The 16,338-nt window shown below is 40.9% G+C and overlaps 1 protein-coding gene across 2 annotated transcripts in view; it reads right to left on the reverse strand.

Moving 5' to 3' along the window:
• The window catches only part of pip4k2aa (phosphatidylinositol-5-phosphate 4-kinase, type II, alpha a), a 33,149-nt gene extending 16,853 nt beyond the window's left edge, over window positions 1-16,296 (reverse strand). The window contains exon 1 of one of the 2 annotated variants that reach the window (XM_034108629.2): window positions 15,321-16,296. In XM_034108629.2, the coding sequence (XP_033964520.1) occupies window positions 15,321-15,461 (141 nt within the window). In that variant the 5' untranslated portion in view covers window positions 15,462-16,296. The remainder of the gene's footprint in view (window positions 1-15,320) is intronic. The other variant, XM_034108630.2, reaches the window with a different exon arrangement.
• Between the last annotated feature and the right edge of the window lie 42 nt (window positions 16,297-16,338).

The following is a 16,338-nucleotide window of genomic DNA, read 5'->3' on the forward strand; positions in this document are numbered from 1 at the left end:
CACACAAGGAGGAGACAATGCCTGATCTTAGCAAGTACACTTACACAAATAGACAAGCTGCATAAACAAGCAGGCCCATTGCACACAGCATAACAAATACTTTAATCTGAAGTGTGTATCTTTTTAAATATCCCCGTCCCTGCCACGCCTGTTTTTGTAGAAAGGATGTCACAAGAACAGATGGTGGAGTACCGGGTCGATTCAAGTCTAAAAATGAGACGGTACAGTTTGAAGGAAATGTTTTCACAGTGTTATAAAATAGATATTAAAAAAGGGAATTATGAGCGGTTTGACTTCTTAACTAAGATGATATGCAAACGGTAGCAAAGCAGTTTATGTTGACGTAAATTCATTTTTTGCAGTTATTTTTTAGTGTGGTACCGAAATTAGGTATCAAGAATCTAGGAATCTCACTGGTACTGGTAACAACAACTGCACTTTTGGTATCGTTAAATCCCTATTTTGTACAGCACTGTTTCAGCAGCTAATGTGTCTCTTCCTGAAATTATTCACGGTTCCCTAAACACTGTAAACAGAGCAGTCGGAGTTATAGTTAAGATCAGAACGACTCGAATAGCTGTTTTTACAAATAATGCTTTTGACAATCACGGTTATGAATCCTTTTTGGTTTGGATAGCAATGTTTTTTTCTCATAATTGCATTGAAACAACTAATCTACCCTAACGTACAGACGTAGTCCTCACATTAACTGCTGGGAACTTGTCATAATTTATATCTTGAGCAAATCTGCCTATCTTCCTGCAGATATCAAACATGCAGACAAAATTTCACACCACCACTTCCTGTTTGTCTCCATGGTGATGAAGACTTGTTTTCCGGCCCGAGTGAAGCAAATGTGTGTTGCTCCATTGGACAGGAAGTTGGTGAAGAGAGTGTGCACAGTCAGCAGCACAGCCTTATCTCCCTGAACAATGACAGAGAGATGAGTCGCTCTTAGCAGATGGCAGTGGGAGTGCTGACAGCGGTGAGATTAGAACACCTTTTACTTGGAAGTATATCTAACATTACTATGCATTGGGTCATTTCTTTGGAACAGGATGCATGACAAAGGCGGAAAATGAAAGTGTAATTAAAAAAAGAAAGAAGCAAGACGAATCAGATATGAAACCAATATGAAGTGACACGTTCGACACTTCACAGGAAATCTCTCACCTTTGATCTGATATCTCGGTTACTGACTTGCAAGCTGCACCGAGAATGTGTCAGCAGTGTAAATTTCATGTTTAGAAATGTTGAAGTTCCTCCTTTGTCTTCCGATTCTTTTTTGGTCATATTTCAATCAGAAACCTTTGATATTCTCAGACTGTTTGACCCAATCTTTATTCATATTAAATGTTGCTTAAAGGTCCCATGGCCATTTCTACTGATCATATTTCCATTGTTGAGGTCGACTAGAATAGATTTAAATTGTGCAATTTTCCAAAATCACATTGGTTTCTTCTCATATAGCATCTCTGTATAGTCTGTGTATTCACCAGGTATTCACTCTCTGTCCTAAACGGCTTGTTGGAGCTCCTGCCCCCCCCCCCCCCCTCCCTCCCTGTGAGCCCAGTAATAAGCGTGGCTTGATATCGAGTAAGAAAAAGGTTTATAACGCTGTGAGAATGGGTCTGCGGAGAGCATTCCTCCGCCATCCCAACTCGTCTATTACCAGTGTTCAGGGAGCTCGATGCAAGTCAATGGGACTCCCTGTTAGTTAGCCAAGGGGTCCTGGTGAGTGAGGGGCTCCGCGGATTGGTCCATTTGGGCCAATCCGGTCATTTGTTGTTGATCTGGGTGTTCACACGTCACAGAACCAGGAAGCAAACGATGGGAAAAGAGAAATGTCCAACGAGGCGTTCTGGGGCAGCACAGACAGGTGTACTTTGTGTTAGAGCTTTACTCGCTACAGGGTGCACTTTGAGGGTTTGAGACTCTGCAGACCGTTCACATGCAAAAACCTTCATAACACAAGGGGACGGGTCAGAACCGGAAAAGCATGACACGGGCCATGGGCCGTTTAACATATATGTTAAAAAACACGATTTCAACCAAATGTTTGCATGATCTGCTGACATCTCTGCATGTAGAACTCGTGGGTGGTGTCACCTGAGAACCAAAATAAAATACTACGTAACAACTGTTCCTTACATGTACGTTAATCTCTCACTGTACAAGCTGTTCTAAACGTACTACAAAGACCCAATGCAGCAACAAGCACAAGAAGACGGACTCTTACTACAATAAAAACTAGTACTGGTCTCTTGAGATGTTTCCCTTTGTGAGCTTGGGGGTTTCTTTTCAATTAAGCGAGTCTCAAAGCAAGAGGCGGGGAAGTAAACAAACCTAGAGCATTGCCAATTTTAAAAATACCCTCAGTTGTTTTGTGTAAAGACACAAAACGGCTAACGTGAGCCAACTTTTCTCGTGTCCTAAGAAGAAAATCATAACAGTACAGATAAAAAGAGGAGTTGGGGAACACTAGTATCAGGTGAGAGCCAGAGAGCGTGGGAGCAGCTTCTTTGCGTAATATTTCCCATTGGAGTCCTCTCAAAGCATGCTCAATGTTCTCGTGTCAAACTGTCAATTAAGCAGAGGAAATGGGACATGGGTTTCCTCGATGCCAATTGATATGCCATTACAGTTTAAGTGGCTGCTATTAAAGTGCAATCAAGACTGAGTGATCATGCAATTAACAGATATGAAGAGGCGTAAATATACAAAGCGGGAATAGGATGTGAAATCTGGTAATCAAAGCAGCGCAGTAATATTTACTGTGGTGCAAAGCAACAGATTCTTAAATCACATTAAAATGATTTCCCCAGTAACTAGGGCTGCTCAATTAATCCTATTTTAATCGCAATTACGATTTTGGCTTGCAACGATTATGAAAACAACATAATCGAAATAAAACGATTATTTAAAAAAAAGTTGAATTATCCGTAATGTTCAGGGTAATCAAAAAACATACTGTTCACATTTTTCTTTTCAATAAATGGATGTTTTCAAAGTAAATGGATAATCGTTTTTAATAATCGTGATATCAATTATTGACCCAAATAATCGAGATTATGATTTTTGCCATAATCGAGCGGCCCTACCACACACACACACACACACACACACACACACACACACACACACACACACACACACACACACACACACACACACACACACACACACACACACACACACACACACACACACACACACACACCCACACACACACACACACACACACACACACACACACACACACACACACACACACACACACACACACACACACACACACACACACACACACACACACACACACACACACACACACACACACACACACACACACACACACACACACACACACACACACACACACACACACACACACACACACACACACACACACACACACACCACCGCTGAGCTTCAATCAACTTGCTGACCAGAACATGACGGATGGATATTCACAGCGATAATCATATGCAGTTTGGATAGTACGCCCAGCTGAATGGATATTTGCCCTTTAGCAGACAGACGTGAGCACCAAAGGTCACAGAGCTGTAGTGCATTGTTTCCTGACCTTTCACTGACCACTTAACAAGATATTACATCATCTGTTTAGAGTCCCTGACCCCTTATGGAACAGCCAACAATGTCCACATAAAGAATACTACATCTTACATGAAGATCCTAATCACGCCCTTTTAAGGAGAGCCCTAAACACAGTACAACAATATTATCTGGGTGTGTGCAACTTTGATTCATCGGCTTGCCCGTAAAATGTAATTCTCGCAAAATATGGGCGGGTAGGAAAAAAATTGCAAATGGGAAATTAATTAATGAGGCTTTCTTTACCAATCAGGTCAAATCATATAACACACTTGACAAGACAGGCTTTCAGTCTCAACGAAATCTGAAACCAGTGTACAGATAATTTGGTGTAATTTAAATGCACTTTTCCAACCCATGCTATGTGATTTGAGTGCATCTTCTGCTGTCAAGCACACACACAATGATCAGTCCCTCTCAATATATAACTCACGACTAGAACATGTGAGCTAATTCCGTGACGCAGCTTAAGTATCGGGGGTAGCCCTTACTCCCATTCCTCAGATCACAAGCATGGAGAGGTCAGCCATAATGAGGACACACTGATGATAAAAGTGGAGCAGTGGTAAGGTAAGAGGACTGCAAGAGTGTGTGTGTGTGTGTGTGTGTGTGTGTGTGTGTGTGTGTGTGTGTGTGTGTGTGTGTGTGTGTGTGTGTGTGTGGTTGCTGGTGAGAGAGACAGACACATGGAAAGAAACAGGGCCTTGACAAATGCAACCAGCATGAGTAAGACTTCTGCAGAGTAATTAAAGGCTTAGAGTAGTCATACCTTGAGTTGTAAGCCGTCTGCATTCACTTCACACCGTCATCTCATTTAATCTATTTTAGACTCCAGGGAGCGAGACCAGAGAGAAACACTCGAGCAATGGGATATTATGTTTTGTGATACAGTATTGATGCTCAAATCAATTGTTAATCTAATAGTCTAATTATGGGCATAGATATGTCTCGTAATTATTTGTGTGAACATAAAAATAATTTGTGTGTAAATATGTGATATGTAAAACACCACAAATGCATTTAAAAGATTTGCAAACTCACAAATAAATGTGCAAGTGTAAAACGGATCTGCAAATACGCTAAATATTTTCACAAATAAAAAAAAGATCTGTGAATATCTCTTTAACATTTACAACTTTCGATCAGGCATTTGTGAATCCATTTTGTATTTGACGACCAGAAATGCGCTTGCGGGTCTCAAATCTCTGCTCGTGGATCGTCTTTTTACACACACGGAATTTTGAGACATATTTCCCGCCGGTCTCGGCTAAAATCTACTCGTGTCACTCGGTTATTTTCGGAAACCACGTGAATGCCTGCTGATGACGACATTTCCGCATGATTTCAAAGTAAGAGCATGATGGTTTGTTTAATGCTCTGTTTTTTTATTATAATGAACGTTAGATGCATTCTTTATCGCCATCATCATCATGTTGATGATATCAAAGCCAAAATATCCAAATCAATAGCAATTCTGAATAAAGCCAAATACCTAATTAATCAAGCTTCTTTGTTTATGCTGTACTGCTCCTTCATACATGATGTATTGTGTGGAAGTTTGGGGGAACACATATAAAACAAATACACATCCTATCTTCGTCCTGCAAAAAAGAGCCATACGAGTTATACATAAAACTACCTACAGAGAACCAACAAATAAATTGTTCATCAAACTAAAAACACTAAAACTACAAGACCTGGTTGATGATAAAACTATTCAAATTATGTTCAAAGCCGCAAATCAACAATTACCTCATAATATCCAGGGACTTTTCACACAGAGAGAAAGCATGCACGTTGAGAGGAAACTGCATTTTCAAAAAACCACCCGTACGAACAAATGCCAAACTTCATTGCATCTCATCAACAGGTGTTAGTCTGTGGAATAACTGTAACGATGCACTGAAATATTGTACAAGTCTATCTAAAATGAAAGTATTATTTAGGAGTCAAATCATTAATGGTTATGAACAGGACCTGTAAAATCCCATTTGTTGTTATTTCTTGTAATTGTAAAAAGTAATTTCTTTGATTGTTTTGTAAAAAAAAAAGAAAAAAAAAAAGATTAACAAGAAAAACATGTCGCTGATGACGATGACCTAATGTTTTATAAGAAAAATATATGTTAGAGGGGGTAGGACCAGAAAAGTTAAAGCTTCTTCTTGCCCCTGTTGAACATGAACAGAGACTATCTGAAAATTATTATTATTATTATTTTTGTTATTATTTATTTTTTTGGTACTTTGTTATAATTATTAATCTGAGTGAAAAAAAGAGAATATATATATATATTAGGGCTGTCAAACGATTACAATTTTTAATCAGATTAATCACAGCTTAAAAATTAATTAATCATGATTAATCACCATTCGAACTATGTCCAAAATATGCCATTTATTTATGTATATTGTTGGGAATGGAAAGATAAATGAAAGAAGGCGGATATATCCATTTAACATACAGTATCTATGTTTATTATAAAAAATGTCTGCATGTCAAAATGAAAGACAACCCACACACCTATCAATCATCAAACCGTGGGGTCTTAATTCATTACGTGTTGATTTCTATCAACGGGGGAGTACTTCAGGAAAGTCGACAGAGGGGGGAGGGCGGCGGCTAGTGGAGTACTTCGTGTCCACAGAGTGCGAACGTTGTGATCAGCTGTTTTAGCGCAGTTCTCCAGTGAAGGGGGGAGTCTCCCACCGCAGCCGGTTGGCGTAGTTTGGGCACAGTTCCGTTGTACAGACCGACGTTAACAGCAGCCTGTCTGTGCACACGGAGACCGACTCTGTCGTCCGGTGATCTATCCGCCTTCTGGAAAAGCTTCACAAGTACGTCGGTACGCAAATGTGCTTTGTGATACAAGTGACGGTACGCATTTCAGATTACGCACATAACCTGCGTACCAGTTATGTGCACCCCTGTACCAGAGCCATATTATTACTATTATATGGCTCTGCCCTGTACTACAGCAAAAGTATTCTCCGTCGAGACTTCCTGCAACAACACTACGCCGTTATCAAAGATGTTCTATTGAGAAGACGATCACTACGTGACAAAAGTTTTCAAAACCGTGGCTACTGAAATCAATCTTATTAACTGCTGTCTGTGCAATTTACTCCGCGCGAGTTGGCAGACTTTATTTTGCTTACTTTAACATCATTTTTCATGGTGGGGCTAAGCCATTTCTTGGTATGGGTGTAGCCTACCCCAGCCATACCCTGGCGCTGCCACTGGTGGCACGTATGGGGCGGGCCATTCTGCACATGCGTTAAATATTTTAACGCAATTAATTCAAAATATTAATTACCGCCGTTAACGCGATAATTTTGACAGCACTAATATATATATATATATATTATTGTTATATTTTTTTGTTTCTGACATGTTCGATAAATTGACTGAACTAATGTTATAGTGATACAGTTAGTTTGTGTTAGTTTATTGGATCAATACAGCATATATCGAGCACTTTCGTTGATGTTGAAATACAGGCTATACGCCACTTTCGGGTCCCGGGGGAGCAGCTGGCAGCGAAGCAGCCCAGATACAACTCTTTCTTCATTGTTTATTGTGTATTCAGTCAAACGGGAAATGTCGTCATCAGCGGGCCATCACGTGGTTTCCGAAAATCACCGAGTGACACGAGTAGAGTTTAGAAGAGACCGGCGGAAAATATGTCTCAAAATTCCGTGTGTGTAAAAAGACGATCCACGAGCGGAGATTTGAGACCCGCAAGCGCATTTTTGGTCGACAAATACAAAATGAATTCACAAATGCCTGATCGAAAGTTGTAAATGTTAAAGAGATATTCACAGATCTTTTTTTTATTTGTGAAAACATTTAGCCTATTTACAGATCCGTTTTACATTTGCACATTTATTTGTGAGTTTGCAAATCTTTTAAATGCATTTGTGGTGTTTTACATATCACATATTTACACACAAATTATTTTTATGTTCACACAAATAATTATGAGACATATCTATGCCCATATATAATACATTTGCGGCAGACAATGTTATTTCTGTTGTGTTGTGAATTAAAGGGACTGTGATGAATGCACATATCATAAATCAGCCAGATGTTAAGCTTCTGAGGAAGTTAACATTGCAGTACGTTGCCTCACTTTTCAGTATCGCTCATTAAATCAAAACCCCTTTATGTGATACTGAATTCATGCCGATACACAGCCCTACTCAATCACACACACTCTGAAGAAAGGAAATGTGTGTTTCCAAGTATTACATTACGCAGAAGAGTATTCCAGGAATACCAAGCCATTACAGTGTACATGTAATTAAGACAGATATCATTCAATGTCAGCATCTCCTTAGGGGCTAAAGATCTCACAACACACATGCCGTCTGTGTGAAACACTACATGACTAAGGTGGAAATAGGTGCGACAGAAATGATAGGAACACACATGCAGACAGCTCAGCACGTCGGTTGTGAGGTCAGTGCTATGAAAGGCCAGCTATTAAAGGATATAGTGGTTTAGACCGACTGAGCAACAAACAGGCTTACGTTATAGTACGGCCTGGTGAAGGAATCAAGCTGCTCAGCAACATGTCACTTTGCATTTAGGCAAGACACACACACACACACACACACACACACACACACACACACACACACACACACACACACACACACACACACACACACACACACACACACACACACACACACACACACACACACACACACACACACACACACACACACACACAAGAAGAAAGATACAAATATTTTTGAAGACAAGTTATTCTCGCTGTCATTGCCTCAGGGCTCCAGCTTTTCTGTTGCCCTCACCTATAATCATCATCGCATATATTAGCTGTAAGTCGCTCCTGCAGATATTTATAGAATCCCTCTCTTATCCAATCCATGGAACTAGACGCAGCTACTCTGAGTCAGACAGAAAGACAGGGAAATGCAAAGAAAAGGATAAGAAAGGGGGACGGGGAATGAATGTGAGCCAGATAGACAAGATGACACAAAAAGAGGTTATGACAAAAATAGTGAATGAACCTGCAGGCTGGGAAGAGAGTAACAATGAGGAATGGGTGGAACTAAGAAAAACTCAAATCTAAAAAGGAGGTCAAAAGCAGTGAACACTTCAGATGGATACTTGCATAAGACTTGTCTACAAAAAAGACCTCTTATTCTCTACTAAATCTCCCTCTACAGCAGGGGTGTCAAACTCAATTTCATCGCGGGCCACATTCGCATAAAGGTTGCACTCAAAGGGCCGGTTGTAACTATATAAATATATAATATATATATATAAAATAATGTATTATATTACATTATTGCCTCTGAATTGGATTATTATCGGATAGGATAATAACTTAGTAATTAACTATGTCTGAAAGCAGAAGTCCAGGGCAAATAATTGCAAGTCTCTTCAGTGTGCATGTCACAAAACGAGATGCATTGTGGGACATGTAGTTTTTGGGCAACGTGCTTCTGTAAAGCGGCATGTAACCGTTTAATAAACGTATTATATTCTTTGCAAGCTCTTGCAGGGCCACGTCAAATGAAGTCGCGGGCCGGATTTGGCCCCCGGGCCTTGAGTTTGAGACCCCTGCTCTACAGCCAACGTACTCTACGGCCTGCTTTATATTGAAAATGGAACTGTACGAACAATATAAAGACATTTTTTACACACTATTTGACTCCCTCTTTGCCCGTGATATTGAAAAAAACATGTGAAACATCAACTCTACACCACCATCATCTTTACTTTAAAGGGGACCTATCATGCAAAATGCACTTTTTTATGTCTTTTCTACATCAACATGTGTCCCCGGTGTGTCGGGGAACTCACGCAGCGTCAGAAAATAAAACCCTCTCTTTTCCTCCGTACCCAAATCTCTAAAAACGGGGGAACAACGGAGCTGATCCAGATGTGCGTCAGATATGACGTAATATCTGAAATGTGGACCCACGACCCAATCAGAAACGTTGCTATCAGAAACAATGCGTGACGTGTTTTGGACGTAATATGGTCGGTGTTTACATTAGCATCGCTAACACTCAGAGCTAACCTGTGCTGGAGAGCATGTGTGTGAAGAAGCAGGAAGTCAAAAGGAACTCACCTCGTGGTGTAACCGGCAAGAGAGAAAGCCTTTGAGCTCCAGACTGTTTCAGAGAGGATCCTTGATAATCCATGATATGGCGTTTCATCACGGCAGCATTTAGTTTAGACGGTAGTTGCTGGGTCCCGCATGAGCTCAGACCCCTCCTTTAAAATCTTTATCCCCAAAATCAGCACTTTTGAAACAGGAAGTGAAACAGAGGGATATGAGGCGTGGCTAGAATGGGTGATCTGTTTGGTATTTTGAGCAAAACACTTCATAGACATGTTTTTTATATATTTGTATATATCTGAGACCCATGCTATTGCCTAAAAATAGCAGGATGGGTGACCTTTAAAAAGGACAGAAGCAGATGCCATGCAACAGCAGGTCAGGAGCTGCTGGACTGGATGTCACAGTGTGAGCCTTAAACTGTGACAATGCAGCTTCAGTCAGGGACAAATCATTGGAACGCTGTCTGATGAGCACTCCGACACAACCGAGGACTTAAAACAAGAACTGACAGACAACATCTGCATTACAGATTTACAAACTACTGACAATGAAGCTGAAAAGTTGATCCGATCGGTTTTGCACTGCAGAAACTAAACTCTGACGCCTTGAAACATATTTAGAATCAGCTTGCCATACTGAAACCTAATGTTTTAATGTAATACATCCTGTTATAGTCTGAAGTGTCCCAAAGTGGCTGGTGCAACAACACTAAAAGAGTTATAGCTGCAATCTGTGAAGTTCCCTGCCTTCACCCCCTGAGGACTTTTATTTTTAACAACAACATGGGACATTCATTCATCTAAAGAAGTGTTGTCTGTTATATATAAGTTCCAGGCCTCAATATGTAAGAATGAAAGGAGGGTCAATGTATTACATAGCGAGGCTTTATATTGGTCAACTTGTTGGCTTATCCTGTGGGATAAATGTATGCTGTGTGTGTCAGACTGAACATAACTGAGGCAGAGGGATCATTTCACAAGCATACAATAAAGTAGGAAGGACAGTAACTCATAGAAAAACTCTTTAAGGCCGCAAAATCATAATTTGTGATCACTAATAGATCCAAGAGAAGACCTATTCTTTATCGTGTGTATTGCAGACATAGAACCATGAGGTGATTTTGTAATGACCAGTCTGATTGATTTCATAGACTGTTTTGTTTAATCTTTTGCACCCACTAAGCTTCAGCGGTTACAACTAAAATCCCCTCTCCAATTTGTTTATGCTTTGGCCTAAATCCATTTCTGTAAAACCATGAGCTGTGTAACCCATTTAGGCTCTGAGTGATGCAAGTACAATTTCAAAGAATTAGGATTAAAGTCAAAATTGGCTACCTGTCAACGCAGGCTATTTCTAGCAAGCTGCCTGATACACACCTTTTGCCACACAAAGACATTTCAGAAGCACAAACACCTGCCACTTCTCAGCCATTATATAAAAATACTTCTGAGGATGTATCGGAAGGTTCTGGGCCACATCAATGTGCCTTTTATTTGTCTATGCATCTTGGCACGGTAGTATCCGTGGCTCTTCTGTATTGTCTGGAGTAAGAACCTGGCCAGTCTCACTTGGTTCAGAAAGGAAATCTGTTTTTCTGGAGGGCCCAAAGTGCTTTGACTGACAGGCCAAAGATACGGAGGGGTGGGGGTTACATTTTGCAATATACGTGTGCATGTGTTTGCATGTTGGTTGCATTCTCAGGCCTCACCTTTTATCCATTCCTTTGCAGTCTTGTTATTTACTGGTTAACTTTTGCAAACTCAATTGCTGTAAAGTAACCTTACATTAGCACCTTCGAACTGTAATCTTCACACCCTGTGGCTCAACCTGCTGACCTGGCACGGAATGTCTTTTGTATGTTGCCAATGGAATGAGAAACACACCGCTTTATCAGGTGGCTGGTGAGAAAAATCGCAGGGGAGGTAGCCTAAGGCATAAGAAGGAAATGTGCTGGCGGCAGTCCTGCTCTGTGTTATGCAATCCAGTTTGAACATGTAGATTCTTCAAACTCCTGTATGCTTATATACTTCAGTCAGTGGCACATTGCTCCTCCGTAGACGGCTGAATCAGACCGGAGCGAGTTTATGACACGAGCTTGGATTATTCACTCTTTTGGACATGCACGGACAACATTTAATTCATATTTTAATGTTTTTAACAGACACTGCAGTGACTAATCCAACAAAGGGAAGTGTGCTTTCTTAGATGATGTCATATCGGACGATGCATCAATATTAGTGGTGCACGATAATTATCGGTCCGATATTAGGAATTATGACGTCATCCCGATAAACCCGATAAAAGTATTAATAGCCCCGATAATATACAATATATTTTTTGGGTAAAAATAAATAAAAAGATCCCGCGGTGTGGGTGGATTGGGATGAGCTTGTTTTTCACTCGGCTCCTCCCGTTTTGCCAGTACTGTGGTATTAGTGGTTTAGGAAGAGGGGAGTTCTTCACAAATCCAGCGCTCCCTAACTCATGCCTGGCTGTGACGTAAATGGCGTGCGGCCGTGAAGCCAGGACAGTAAACAAACATGTCGTCGGTAGGATGGGACTACTTCAAAGTTTCAGAGTTAGATAGTTCGCTTGCTATTTGTATTAACAAATGCAGAAGTTCCACGAGGAGGGGAGAAGGCAACGTGCTATAATACTTCCAACCTGATCAGTCACCTGAAACATCGCCATGGCTACGACGGTGTGTTCAAAGCGTACGAAGACGCCTGCGCTGCTAAACTAGCGGCAAATCCAAAGCCAGCTGCAAAGGCACCGGGCTTTTACCTATCGACGAGGCTTTTGAAAAAGGCAAGAACTTTATTTGGGAAAATAAATATGGTCACTTTGAAGAGAAAAACTGTTCTTGGCTTTGCTTTGTTCATAGTAGTAATGCTCATGTCATTTGCTCACTACTAGTCTCTTTTTTACCACCAGGTGTGCAAAAACTACAGGTACATTTAATATATATATATATATATATATTATATTGTTATCGGTATCGGTATCGGTCTTGAGAAGCAGGAAGTTATCGGTATCAGTATCGGTTTCAAAAAACCAATATCGTGCATCCCTAGTCAATATCAATCTTTCTCATGCATCAAAACGCGAATGATCAGTTGCAGCATGGAGGTAAACCTCTTGTGTCTTACGTTGCACCCTCAGGCTTAACACCACAGCCAGGAGACTGGGATCTATCTACAGACTACAGCTTAGATGCAAAATAACAGCTCTTGGTCTTTAGCTGTCTTGGCATCGTTACCCGTCTGTCTGGAGGCGGCTTAATCCACACTGAACTGCCACCCGTAACACAAATCAAACGGTATCGTTTAAATTGCCAAAGATAACATGCTTAGTATTGACCTCCGCAATATGCCCTCACTACTGGGCATCTGACACTCTGATGTCCATCAAACACGCCATGATTCCTTAACCCAATCACAGAGACACTCAATCCAAGTTGTAGAAAGTAAGATAGTTCCTACAATGTTGAAATGTTTAATAGTGATGTGGCTTTTAGAGCATCAGTATGAGTCACGAGTCAGTCAAAAGAGGCCAAATCATCCTCAAAACGGCTGGTGCTTTAGCCAAAAACGGCATGCTCTAACATCATGTCTATCTGCATCAACAAAGAGAAACAGTGGATACAAATTGTGCATTTAAAGAAGACAACGTTTAGGCCGAGATTATAGGAAGTGAAAATCGCACAAATTGGCATGAAACCTTGCCCCAACCCACTTCTCTCCAGTGGCCATTTAGTTACAAACGTTCCACAAAGCGTTTATGCGATATAATCCCCTGTCTTAACTTATAATAAGGCGCTGGATGACATATTTTTAAATAGTATTCCCCATTACCTTAATGCAAAATGAATAATAATGTAAAATATATGATGGACCTTGTAAAAACTGATTTTATATTCCTACTGAGATGAGGTATTCTCCATTAACTTGCTAAAGCCACGCTCTGCTTCATACTGTCTGTTAACCACTGCCACGCATAACAAAACCAAGCCGGGCAACCCTAAGGCGGATGTGGACAAAGAGCAAAAAGCAGAGCTGCACTCTGCAGCAATGGGCCTACATTCTTTTCTATATAAACTACCGGTATGTCATCTTTTACACGATTATTTACCCCATGAGAACAATTTGTCACCGACATCTCTATACTGAATACATCAATGAGTAATGGTGCTCAATTACGGCAGAGCGCTTTTGTTTACAGCCGGGAAAGCCAATCTCTTAAACCTTAAACATGAGATCAAATATTCAGTAAACAGCCTGGCTTTACCATAATAAACATGATGAGTAAAGGATGAAGGCGAGTATACGTATTAATAACAAGATTGCAAGAGGGAAAGCTCTGATAGAGAACTGTATATTATATGTTGTAATATTTAATTTTAGTATTTGTTCCATATATATCATTCCAAGCCCCACGCGTTTGTTACAATAATGTGTGTTAAACATTGGAAAAAAGGCTTAACATTTGGAAATTGGTGCCAAGAATATTTGTATCTGGCCAAGTTGGCTCACTGTCCAACATATAAGTACTATTAGCCCCAGAGCAAATATTCAGCAAAGGAAGAGAATGAGAGCAGAGATAAGCTGTCTTTCATGGGAAGATCTGCTCTCTCATGACACAGACCCCTAGCAGCTTATCCTACATGTGCACAACAGGAAGCCAAAGAAGAGTCGAACACACACACACACACACACACACACACACACACACACACACACACACACACACACACACACCACACACACACACACACACACACACACACACACACACACACACACACACACACACACACACACACACACACACACACACACACACACACACACACACACACACACACACACACACACACACACACACACACACACACACACACACACACACACACACACACACAGCTTAATAATGCCCAGTGGTGTTGAGTAATACATGTACTTAAGTACATGTTTGAGGTACTTTACTCAAGTATTTCCATGTTATGCTTGTCTATACTTCTATTACTCTACAATTCAGATGTAAATATTGTACTTTTACTCCATTACATTTGTGTAGTACCTTTAGTTACTTTGCAGATATAGATTAATGATAAACAATATAAATCAACACTTAGTTACACCTGGATTACATTCACATGCTACCAAGCAGTAAATTAAGTAATTAAAATAGCTCCACCGTGACCAGCTTGATGAACACATCACTAATTAAAATCAAAACATATGATATATATATATGATTGTGAAATCTGCACAATGAGTGTTTTTAGATGACAATACTTGTGTAACGTTTTGAACACATGACTTTGACTTGTAACAGGGTATTCCTACACTTTGGTATTTCTACTATTACCCAAGTACAAGATCCGATCATGCCTAATGATGCTGTACGAGCCAGAATACCCGAAGCAAGACACACATTTACGTAGACGGCAATAGCAAACCGCTGGACAGCTGTCATCTCCCATGTGTGTCAATCAACTACAATAACACAAATGATCATAGTTGACAGCAAGTGAGGCTTAATGTGGCACAGGAAAGGTCGTGGAGACATCGTCAACTGGACATGAGATGGTCTGACTCACCGAATGGTTGACTCCCCACATGAGCACGCTGAGCAGCGGGTCGCTGGCACGGAAGAGCTTCACTTTCTGGGCGACGAAGTGCTTTTTCTTCGTCTTCGTTTTGCTCGCAATAGCTGCGGCAATGCTGCTCGCCGAAGCCATCTTTTAGCAATCTGAGTTGGTTTTTGCAGATCTGTGCGATTATCCTGACAGTGTATCTCCCCTTGAAGCTGGCACAAGTGGCCACTAGCTCACGACTCAGAAATACAAACACTTTTCATTTCTCGCAAATCAAAGTCAACGAATTATTTTCTACATCAAACGTGCCTAACAGCTTAACACACGCTACGGCCCTATACGAAAGAAACAGTAGGATAAACTAGGATGTGTTTAGGCTAATACTGCTGCTCTCCTTCGCCCAACAGTATGCTGCTTCCCTCAGCACACATCATAAGTCACCTCTCTTCCTTCCTTCACAAGCTAGTCCCCTGTGATGTGAGCTGGCGTTAGCATAGCCAAGAAGCTAGCAACGATACATTCAGCAATATTAACAAACGAATTAAACAGGAATACTTTACAGCTCCCTGACAAATAAATACAAATAATTATTTATCTTTAGAGTAGATTATTAAAATGACACCTTAATGACGCCGAATGACTAACTAAACGCTCTTGACTATCCGCTAACGTTAGCTCCTCCGACCTTCGCTAGCAAGTAGCCAACTGACGGCAAAAAACACAACCAAACACCGTACACTAGTCTACTAGCATTAGCCTACAAGCTAACCAGCAGCCAACGAGCCCTCCTGCTACCTGCCCGTGTCAGTCCGTGGAGCAGGGGTTTATCCTGTCATGCCTTTTCTCCGTTTGAATTAAAACGCAGAGGAGCTGTTATTTCGAGGTAAAAATCACCGGGTGGTTGAGTGTGGGTCTGCAGCTTCTTGTGAGCTGCTGTCACTGACAGCTCGAGGAGGGAGGTGACAGCCTGCTGAGATCTGCAGTGGCTGCGGCGCTGATTCGCTGCAACCCTCCTCCACTA

This window comes from Pseudochaenichthys georgianus, chromosome 20, assembly GCF_902827115.2.
Source record: "Pseudochaenichthys georgianus chromosome 20, fPseGeo1.2, whole genome shotgun sequence".
NCBI classification, from domain to species: domain Eukaryota; kingdom Metazoa; phylum Chordata; class Actinopteri; order Perciformes; family Channichthyidae; genus Pseudochaenichthys; species Pseudochaenichthys georgianus.